The sequence below is a fragment of the Paralichthys olivaceus genome, chromosome 2 (assembly GCF_024713975.1).
Source record: "Paralichthys olivaceus isolate ysfri-2021 chromosome 2, ASM2471397v2, whole genome shotgun sequence".
Classification (NCBI taxonomy): domain Eukaryota; kingdom Metazoa; phylum Chordata; class Actinopteri; order Pleuronectiformes; family Paralichthyidae; genus Paralichthys; species Paralichthys olivaceus.
In genome coordinates, this window is record NC_091094.1 from 19,924,099 (window position 1) to 19,934,677 (window position 10,579).

Here is a 10,579-nt window from a genome sequence, read left to right on the forward strand (position 1 = left end):
ATGTGTCAAACCCGACTTGTTTCCCCATCCGAGGCGCGTAAAGACCCGCCCCTACGCTGACTCTGATTGGCTATTACGATAGTGATGCTGATGATTGGTTAAAAAGAGGGAAGAATATCAGGATAAGCCAATCAGATGCACTTTGAGGGCGGGTCTTCTCCTGCTTGGGGAAGGGGACCGTAAAGCGTTGTCAGCTGATGGAGCCGCAGCGAGGTGACAGACACAGAGCGGATAGAAGAATATCAATGATAATATTGTGAGGAGAAGCTCACTCTGTTCTCCCAATGGAAGAATCTAAAGGAAACCTGGCGTTCAAAGGTGTCGCTGAGAGACTGACGCTCGGCATCACAAGAATACTCGGTGTGTATCCGCAGTCCACGTCCACATGAGCTAGCTAACACGGTGGTGTCTTGATGTGTTCACTTATGATCTCCCTCATGTGTCAGAAAACATGCCTGGTGTCGTCGACGTGCGGTTCGCAGAGAGGGAGCCTGCAGAGAAGAGGAGCCTGTTGTCATGGGAACAGGTGACCAATATAGGGACATCTCAAATATCACTTCTCGTGGTGTGAAGGTGGTTAAACATTTGAGCAACATTGTGCTCTGTGTCTCTACCTTTTAGAAAAACACGTGTATTTTGCCAGAAGACCTGCGAGATTTCTATCTGACAACCGATGGATTCACTCTGACCTGGAGTGTAAAACTAGACAGTAAGTGACTATTAGTAGTTTCATTTTTTCATATTCCATCTCACAATTCTTCAAATTACAGCCTATTACTTATCCCTCAATCACTCTCTATCTTCCTGTGTGTGTGTTTCAGATGAGTGTGTTCCCTTAGGATGCATGATGGTCAACAGCGTGGCCAGGCTGTGCCCACTCCTCCAACCCGTGTCCCTATTCTCTCTTCCCAACGCCCCCTCCCTGGCAGACCTGGACTGGGAGGAAAACGACACTAAACCTGGTAAACGCTCACCTGTCAGAATGCTGATGTGGGCTTAACGCAACAATTACACCGTGTCCCCTTCGATTAAGTCTGTTTACATGTGCCCACTTGTGCAGAAAGCAGGCTAATGAATGGAATTTTGATTGGAGAGTAAATTGTTATTTAAGATTCATTAATGCTGCCCGCCAGGGTCGGAGCGAGCGCCTGCTGTGCCCCATTTTGATTCCCGGAGCCGCATCTTTGAGCTGGATTCCTGTGGTGGGAATGGCAAAGTGTGCTTGGTCTACAAAAACTGCACAGCAGGTCTTTTGTTTATTGCATCTTTCCCTCTCGACATCAATATTTTACCTCCTCGTGTAAAATAATTGCGCATGATAGATGTTTTTCTTTGTGTTTTCCAGGTGTAGTAGCCCAGCAGAGTGAAATCTGGTTCCTCGATTGCTCACTGTGTTGGCATTTTCTGACAGCAACTTTCACCTCTTACTACCGACTGATGATAACCCACCTGGGCCTGCCTGAGTGGCAGTATACCTTCACTCCATATGGCCCCAGCCCCCAGGCCAAGGTAGCAGAAGGCCCAAATCACTCTTAAAAGACAATCAGCCTCTGCATGAACCAGTCAAATGAAATGAAATGATTAGGTTTTAAGTGGCACATGAGAGCTGACTTCACAGGGAGGAAACACACACATATGACTTAATCACTGCATAGTGCCTTTACTTCCTCAGTGTGAATTAATTTATCATCAATATCACAGCTTGGCAATATACAGAGAGGATTCATTAAAATTGTATTATTCTCATCGGCAAATTTAGTCACAGCTTCATTTTAGTAGTTGGTGGAAAGATCACCTCACTTCTGTCGGTGCCTCAGGTCTTTATCCAGGTCACTGCTCAGTATCATAATCTGTTGCACCCATCACTGTAGTAGCACCTACTGCACGCTGCAATATGTCTAATATATCTAACTTCTCAGTGATTGTCATTCCCACTACTTTGCATATTACCCTTCAGAATTTCAAATAGCCTAAACCATTCCCTCTTTATTTCTGTCAGAGTGTGTAGTATTAGTCTGTTAACACATCACTGATGGATGCACCATTAACATTCTTTGATTATCTTATAATATGGTCGTATTCATCCGTCGGAAAGGAATGATATATTATAGGTTTTTGCGATAATATAACTTTGGTGAATCTTCCTCAAAACACTGGTAAGAAGAAGGAAGGAGGATTTTTAGGACATGAATACAAAAAAAATAATTTGGCCTAATGTGCAAATGTTCAGCCCATTGTGCTGTGGATTAAAACCTTCAATTTAGACTTTGTGTCTGTGTATTGAGAATGTATCATTAATAACACTTGGAATCATTGCAGGTGTATAAAATACATTTTATTCAGTTTTTACCTTTGCAGTATGTTAAAATATACATTATAATAATATAACAACATTGGTTGATCTAACATTTTAGAGACAAACAAGGGTTTTACCTTCACATTTGATTTTTCAAGTCTTCTTAAGTTTTATATGCACGGAATCCTAAAATTCCTGACATTGTAAACTATAATAGAACATAGAGTAATGTAGGTAGTGAGACCTATGCAATTTCTCTGTTGTGTTCCTATTGTTACCTCCAGTTCCTAATGTTTTTTTTGTCCAGATGACCAGGCAAGTGACACCCTATCTATGTGCTGTTCCCTATGCAGCAGTGGGCATCACTGTACCAGCCGCTGACCTTCAGCATTGAGCACAGCGTGGCTGATGCTGCGGGAGATTCTCATCTTAACAAACTGGATCCAACCAAGGCCTTCAAAGGGAAAGCAAAGGCGCCCGCACCCAAGAAAAAACCACCATCACAGTGCAGCTTAGGCAACGCTGCCAAGAGCCAAGGGAGCACAGGGAGACAAAGTGGGGCAAAGCGGTGAGATGGTTCCCTATCAAGGAAAATGTTGTAATCATGTGGGCATCATCAACATGCCTTTTAAAAAATTCATCTTGGACTGCAGAACGTCGGGACAGACAACCAGGGTTTTCCTGCCTCTACACATGGCTGAAGTGGTAACAGCTGTTGGAGGCAGTGCAGCATGTAAACAGTTATTCTAACCTTATATATGTGTTGGTGGTTTTTACATTTAAATCACAATAATTCCATTTTTTTTCTTTTTACCTTTCACTGATATTATGATAGAGATGGAGAAATTATGCTTTATGATACAACCAAAGTGCTTCAGCAACAGATTCATTATCTGCACCCTCATTTAACTCAGTGCTCACTGGGGACACCTGCTGGTAAAAACAACTCAAATCAGCCAAGTCAAGAGGTATGATCATGTGCTGCTGGCATAGTAATACTGACACGTAGCAACATTATGTACCATTACTATAACTACAAAAGGACTCATTAATACTCAATAAGGGCACTACATTACTTTATAACGGTCAGCATTATCCCTAGATTTGGTTTGCTGTTGTAAATATTTCAATTTGAATGTAATATACAGCAATAACACATATATATATAATATATACATTTATGAAAGAAGTTTGAAAAGAATTGTTCAATAAAATATCTGTGACTGTGAAATTGAAAGAGCAAGACTGAAAATAATACTGTTCAGTTGGTCATGCGAATCACTGCAATTAATACAACCCACAATTCAGAGCGTCTGGTGACTAAAACGTTTCACAATAAGTGTGTGTATGCAAAGACTGGTAACAAACCATCGAACAAAACATCAGGCATCTTGGATCCACTGTATTTCTGCAGTGCTTCACTCATACTGTGTTATAATCATGTAAACTTAAAATTTTTAAACATGTTTGAGTCGAGGCCTGTCGATATTAACATGAATTAATGACATCTGCCCTAGTAAAAAATGTTATTTCATTTATTAGAGCAGATAAAATGTAGGGGTTAGATGAAACCCACTAACTAAATTATACACACATTTTGCCTTGAGGCTGCTGAGTGCTGGATTGTTGCACAGAAAAACTTATGTTATGTTTGAAGCTACCATTCCTATTTTATTTTCAAAAGAATACATGTTTATTTTATGTGCAATGTATTGGGGCTGTGTGTTTTTCTTCACATACACTGTAATTTCCAAGCTCATGCAAGTGGTCTCCTGCTGATTGCTGTAATGGATGATACCAAGGTTACATATGCTGCTATAGCCTCAATAATATACACGTTTTCAACCTATTTTTGATTAGGCACCATAAATAGCATGGTTAGGAACAAACCATAGTTGATGTCAGTGTCATGGTTCACATTGTCATATAGTGTGTTCTATGTACCACTGTAGATGGTTATGGTAAATGTAATCTCATAAAACACACTAATTTTAAAATTGTTTGATAGATTCAAAATAAATTTGTGCCATCTTTTGTCGAAGTATCTCATTTTGGTCTCTAGTTTTTTTTAATTCCAATAATCATGGAATATTTCTCCTATTTACAGATATCCTAGCTTAGCCTTTGACATAGCTGAGTTTCTCACACAATTGCATTTTCACAATTGTTTTATGAACAGTGTCCTCATTCAACTCCTCCAGCAACCCCTCACCCTGTTCAGCCTCGTGTGGGTGGTGTAATTCCACCAAGGTCCTGTAGATCCCTGCACCCAGCACACCTCCAATGGGGGGAGCAACTAGGGGCACCCACCACCATCCATTTCCAGCCCTATAGATAAAGACAGAGAGGAGAAGACAGAAAAACATTTAGTATGTATTTTAGCTTTTTTCCCCCCCTTTGTTCAGTTAATAAACAACCAGCGATAACCTTGCTTTGTTTGTTGAAAAGCAGAACAGGTTATTTAATTATTAACAAAGATGATTGGGTGTCAAGTGACCCTAAGTTGGGGTGACATTCAGCGACAGCAAACCCTCCCCTTAAAGACAATACATCGCCCCTGTGCACCTGAACACATCAGTTCCCCAGCCTGCTATGGCAGTGAAGACCCTGGGTGCGATATCTCTGTTGGGGTTGATGGCGTAGCCGCTGTTGCTGCCCAGAGAGATGCCGATGAGCAGCACCAGGAGACCCACCACGGCAGGTTCGCTGCCTGCTGCGGCCGGCTTGTTCCTCTGGTCGGACAGAGCCATCAGGCACAGCAGCAGCATGGCCGTGCCAAACACCTGGCAGACACACACAACAAATATAATGTCATGAGAGATGAGTGTAAAATAATAAAATGATGGAGGTTTCAGGCAGAGTGATCTGTTCATCCAATTACACCATACCTGGTCAATGAATCCAGACATCACAGAGAGGTATGGTGCTGGATATGTGGCAAAGATACCAGCAGTGGCCCTGTCACCAGTTACTGTCAGGTTTCCTCCACAGTACTCATGGATAGCATCTGCATGTGGAGACAATATTGATAAGACAAATATGACGACAGATATTACAGCAATCATTTACCAGTAATCTATAAGATTTTATAGCAGTACAGGGTTCAGTGTTTCAGTGTGCTTGAACATTCAGTGTCCACTCACCATAATAGACAGCATAAATTGTCCCCGCTGCCAGAAATGATCCCAACAGCTGCGCAAAGACATACACAGGCAACATCTTCCATGCAAGGCGACCATACGTGCACATTGTGATCGACACCGCAGCGTTCATATGTGCCCCTAATAGATGAGAAACACAGTATATGAGCTTCACAATAGCTGTTATAATGTTTATGAGGTTCTGGACGAGGTCATCTACCACCCTTACCTGAGACTTTACCGCCAACATGTGCCCCCATAGTGACACCAAGTGCAAAACCCAGGTTGATGCTGAGGTACTGTCCGAACGCTCCCTGTCCTGTCACTACCTGGGCCACAGACCCCAGGCCAAACGCCTGAGAGCCAACAATAAACAAGGCAGGGTCACAGATGATGATTACAGAGAAGGGATGATAATGAACTAGGAAACACTCCAACAAGCAGCACATAAAAAACTACCAAACAGATGTTGGACACACAAACAGTTCAGCCAATTAATTCAGTGTTAGAGAGTGTTTTAGTTTAGAACAATGTTACCATGCTGCATTCAAAGAAGTGAAACGGAAGAATTTGATTTCATTTAAAGGTACAGTGTGTAGAATTTTGTGATATCTAGTATTGAAATTGCATGTTGCAGCTGAACACCCCTCACCTCACCCTCTCCTTCCAAACATGAAAAAGAACCTGTGGTAGCCTTTAATTGTCATTAAAAACTCAAAAGGTGTTTAGTTAGTCCAGTCTGGACTAATGTAAAAAACACGGTGGCCTCCGTAAAGAGGGTCCCCTCAATGTAAATATAAAGTATTTGAATATAAAGAGCCTTTTCTGGGGTAAAGAAAATTACAATTCATACAAATTAGATTAAACGAACTAGTGAAAACATCATGAGGATTATTCTACATTGAATTTCTGCTAATAGATCCCTTTCACCTGAATCTTACACACTGGACCTTTAAGTCAGTGAACGTAGGCAGAGTGGAAAAAAGCTGACACTGACAAACTGCACACAGGAAACAGGAAACGTGTAGTTCCTCTCATAAGACTCGAGCATATTAAAAAAACAAAACAAGTCTGGTTTCCAATGTGCAAACACAGCAAATATAAGAAATAAAATGTGACCATGCATGAGCTCATATGCTTATCAAGCTATCTTGTGCTCACTGGTTATGTGTAGTTCTTCCATCCTTCTAAGTATAGGGTTTTTGTAACAGCTGACAGATAACATGTGACTTTTGCAACCCTCTCCATGTGGCCCGTTGCCTGACCACTCCTCTGGTAACCCTACATTTCCTGGTTCACTCACTTGAATCCACCCGTCCCAACATACAACCCCCGTCATGTGACTGCCAAACGTGCCTGTGTTTGGACGAAGGCGCGCGTCATCAGGGTCAAGAGCATGACATTAGTAAAAGCTAGAGCCACAACGTGGTCTTAAGAAGAGCTTGACAGTTAAAAGTTAATAGACGGAGAATAGTTTAAAGTCACATACTATTACAACAGAGGCTGTCAAAGTAAACATGACTGGGAACATCTTTTATAATAAAGTCTTACCATCATGACAAACGTGCAAAGACATTCAGCGAGTCCAACTCGAACAAGGTTGTTCTTCAGCCAAACTCTGGGTCGAGTTACTTTAGCTCCTTTCCGCTGAGAGACCCCGACTTCTACTGACAAGTCCTTCATTTCCTTTTCCTCTCTGCTTTGCCCAAAAAATAGAGCTCAAGTTCAAACCTCCTCTAAGAATTATTTACGATGTTCCTCCCATGTCAGGTAATAGTCCACAAACAGCAATCTGCTCCTGTTTAACCCCTCTCCTCGAACTTCACTCCTCTCACTTTCTCTTTGTATAAGCCTGTCTCCCTCCCCCCTCTCTCTCCCTCTCTGTCACACATACCCATTGAGGTTTGTCCACAGTTTATAGCTCTGACCAACCCCCCACCCCTGCACAGTCACACACATCCTCCAATGGCTTTGCATTATCTGGGGATACTTGGCCAATAAGGGAAAAGGTTTAAAAAGCAGTGCTGTGCAAAACAAAAATATTTGCTGCCACCTTTAAATCGACAGAAATGCTAAGACATACTATCTAATTCAACCTTTTTCTTTAGGATGAAAACAAAAGCATATGCAAGATATTTTGAATTATATGCATCCTGAGTTAAATTCCTACCAAATGTAATGCTGACTTCAAGGCAAGCTGATGTTTTGTTTGAGTTATTTATCAGTGAATGTATATGGGCAACATGTGAAGGTTTATAGAAGCAATAACATAGACCAGTGTGCAAAGAAATGTATGTTGTTGTAGTAGAGATGATTTCAACCTGTGCATCTAACATTGTTTAATATGTCATATTCAATATACATTCTACAAAATGTTTTACAATATTAACTCGAGTTTAAACATTAAATTAAAAAACTTGGTTGATTGAGGCAAACATTCAAAACAACAGAAAGTATCATGAGCTCGCAGTCGAACACAAAACTGCTTATGCACTTGAAACGGGGCTCTTTTCATTTGCTAACAAGTTCACAGAGTAAACAGCAATTGATTTTGTAGACCTCTGCTCTTGGAAAGTCACTTGTCAATGTCACTTGATGGATAAATAAACCTCATTATCAAATCAAAATTTTTACACTTTGTGTTAAGGATGTTCTGATGTGTACAACTAAAGTAAAATAAGTTATTAGTGATAAGAAAAGCTGATGGACACCAGGGGTCTGATTTGAAGCAATTCTTGAAAGTTTTAACATTTGTAGTTGTATGATTCAAGGACTACAGAAGATACAAGTTATACATGTGAGACCAGTGAGTTCATTATTTAAAGTGTCTCCCGATATATCACATATTTAGGTTTTTCAGTGTGTTTTGCATCAGTATTTAATATTTGGTCTATTCAGTAACTTTTAACAAACATTATAACTGCTTAACATCAGCATATTAGCATATTAACATTAGCATTTAAACCACCCCTGCCTATAGCATGCCTTCATACTCTTTCTAAATGTGAGATTTGGTTGTCAAACAGGTGATGATCTCAGGTGATGATCTTCCCATCATTTGCCCATATCTTTTTACATGACAGTTCTGAACAATCCTACAGTGGTCTTCATCTCACCAGTCAAACAGGGGTTCTGTGTCTGCTTGTTATCTGGTGTACCCAAAGAGTGATAATGGGGACCCCTTTCATTTTGCATTCTCCCTTTTATACACATTCTTAGCAAACGCTTTCTTCCATGTATATGCTGCCTGTTATGAAACTACCAACCCTGGACAGCTGAGTCCAGGTATTGCTTGCCTCAAATAAACACAAGCAAAACAAACAGAGTGTTCATGGGAAAGCAGCATGTGACAAAACAAATTCTGCCATCTGCTGGTTCGCTGGTGGAATATCTAAGCCTAATGCAAGGAATCTTGGTAACCCTTATTTTAACTTTTAAAGACACAGAGACCATCTTGCATACCTTCATCTCATCTCAACATCTGGATAATTTTTATCTGCCTGAACCATACAACTATTGAGTGTATTTGGAGACTTGGAGTGGCCTCAGAGTTGGTTCTGACCCAGCGCTTTGCTGGGCACCACCCCCTCTCCCCATTTCACAATTACATGGTCATCTCAATAGTGGCAAAAAAAGCACAAAATATCTTGTGGCAATGGATGTTGCCACCGGGGTCTTGCCACAACAGCCAGAGTCAAACCAGTTGCTTTTCAACAACCTTTTGACTTTATAACAGGTAAAAACATGAATCAAAATAAACATAAACTTGCCAGCAGCTTAATCTCTCAGTGTCTCTTTCATCATGTCTTTACGTATGTCTCTTCGTGTGTCTCATGTGAGTTCCTCATGCATCCCTTACGTCTCCCTTCTGCAGTTCTGCTGCTGCCTTTTGTACCAGAGGATCGATCAGCTAACAGTCTTCAGCTGGCTGATTAATCTTCTGGTACAAGTGGAGGTTCTCCCCGGGTCACCTCCATGCCCACATACCCCCATCACCAACTTTAGGCCAGGGAGCCTTACTCCCAGCAAGGCAACAAAATTCAGTTTGATGGTGAACATTCAAGGTTGAATCTAAAACATTCGGTTGTGAGTTGAGCTAAACAAAGGCGTGAGAACAAAAAGGCAAATGCAACTCAGGAAGTCCTGGTTAGCCTTATTTACGAATAAGTACTCTCGCAGGTCCGCTTCCTGGGAAAGTTGATTCCATGTCTAACATGTACCTGATAATAAATGTCTCAGCACAGACCTTTGTTTCATGTAGAGAAAAAACGAAATGGATCCAGATGCTTTAAGAAAATATAAAATAAAAATGAAGTAATTGTAGCTGGGAATTTGACTCCATCCGGGCCCCCCTCAGGCAACTCTCTACACCCCTGATTAAGACGTTCACCGAACTTGTATTAGAAGTAAAAAAGTAAGTTTGTGCTCATCATAATGTTTATTTATGCAAAATTAGCCAGCTACAGAATTAAAACCAGTTTAACCTGCAGTTACTGTTTCCAAACGTACTTATGTATGATATGTTTACATTAAGCTACATTGGGTTTCTTCTCTGACTTTGTTTCAGTTTTTATTACGTATAAATTTAACAACATATGGCAGTTTCAATAGCATCATACAGTATATGGGCTTTACATAGAAAGATGCACACCATGTAGGCAATTATATAACTTACAGAGACAAGAAGACAGGTGAAGTAAATTGGTACCAAAAGAAAATAAGATAATCAAGGGGTTTCAAATTATTCTAAGGCATCAGTAAAACATGTGGCCTGCTTTTTTGCATTCACGAATCTTCTAAAATTGTTTGAAAATATTTTTCTAAATAAATATTGTAAATTGTTTAGAAATATTCAGAATTTAACAACATTATTTTAAAACATGTATTTAATTGTCAGTGCAGATACTCATTGGTAACACCTTGTGTTCAAAACTATTTCATTTCAAAATGCCCAGAGTCCACCCTGAATTATGAGAAATTTTGCATATGAAGTTAATTGAATTATTTATCAAGACGACGGTAAATGGGTTTTCATGTTAGATAATGTGGTGGAGTCTGTCGGAGATTGACAAAATCCTTCTCTCTGTGAGAAGTTTTTATGCTGTTGATTTCATCTGATAATAATAACCAGATGTCCCGAGCA

At 40.4% G+C, this 10,579-nt stretch overlaps 3 protein-coding genes across 8 annotated transcripts in view; 2 read left to right on the top strand and 1 right to left on the bottom strand.

Moving 5' to 3' along the window:
* Positions 1–10,579, top strand: part of cast (calpastatin) — a 208,286-nt gene that overhangs the window by 11,007 nt on the left and 186,700 nt on the right. The gene's annotated exons all lie outside the window — the stretch shown is intronic.
* Positions 151–4,340, top strand: tpgs2 (tubulin polyglutamylase complex subunit 2). 2 transcript variants are annotated; one of them, XM_020087021.2, is made up of 7 exons: positions 151–360; positions 447–526; positions 622–709; positions 822–962; positions 1,134–1,247; positions 1,346–1,509; positions 2,604–4,340. In XM_020087021.2, exons 1-7 carry the CDS (start codon positions 285–287, stop codon positions 2,688–2,690), a joined length of 750 nt encoding a protein of 249 aa, XP_019942580.1. In that variant the 5' UTR covers positions 151–284; the 3' UTR covers positions 2,691–4,340. The 2 variants fall into 2 exon arrangements, with proteins under 2 accessions (XP_019942580.1, XP_019942579.1); XM_020087020.2 differs by having other exon boundaries at positions 155–360; positions 2,650–4,340.
* aqp7 (aquaporin 7) lies at positions 2,314–9,329 on the bottom strand. 2 transcript variants are annotated; one of them, XM_069510911.1, is made up of 6 exons: positions 9,207–9,329; positions 5,666–5,792; positions 5,440–5,577; positions 5,185–5,303; positions 4,862–5,079; positions 2,314–4,624 (listed from the first exon to the last, which is right to left on the bottom strand). In XM_069510911.1, the coding sequence occupies exons 2-6, from the start codon at positions 5,694–5,696 to the stop codon at positions 4,414–4,416; spliced, it is 717 nt and encodes a 238-aa protein (XP_069367012.1). In that variant the 5' UTR covers positions 5,697–5,792; positions 9,207–9,329; the 3' UTR covers positions 2,314–4,413. The 2 variants fall into 2 exon arrangements, with proteins under 2 accessions (XP_069367012.1, XP_069367006.1); XM_069510905.1 differs by lacking the exon at positions 9,207–9,329 and adding an exon at positions 6,988–7,333.

What these genes read in the sequence shown, in the direction of transcription:
- tpgs2 (XM_020087020.2), top strand. Translation starts at nt 285, where the DNA reads ATGGAAGAATCTAAAGGAAACCTGGCGTTCAAAGGTGTCGCTGAGAGA. An exon ending in CGGCATCACAAGAATACTCG is followed by an intron (nt 361 to 446) that starts GTGTGTATCCGC and finishes CTCATGTGTCAG; the next exon opens with AAAACATGCCTGGTGTCGTC. An exon ending in CTGGAGTGTAAAACTAGACA is followed by an intron (nt 710 to 821) that starts GTAAGTGACTAT and finishes TGTGTGTTTCAG; the next exon opens with ATGAGTGTGTTCCCTTAGGA.
- aqp7 (XM_069510905.1), bottom strand. Translation starts at nt 7,119, where the DNA reads ATGAAGGACTTGTCAGTAGAAGTCGGGGTCTCTCAGCGGAAAGGAGCT. An exon ending in TGTTGGCGGTAAAGTCTCAG is followed by an intron (nt 5,578 to 5,665) that starts GTAAGGGTGGTA and finishes CTCATCTATTAG; the next exon opens with GGGCACATATGAACGCTGCG. An exon ending in TGTCTGGATTCATTGACCAG is followed by an intron (nt 5,080 to 5,184) that starts GTATGGTGTAAT and finishes TGTGTCTGCCAG; the next exon opens with GTGTTTGGCACGGCCATGCT.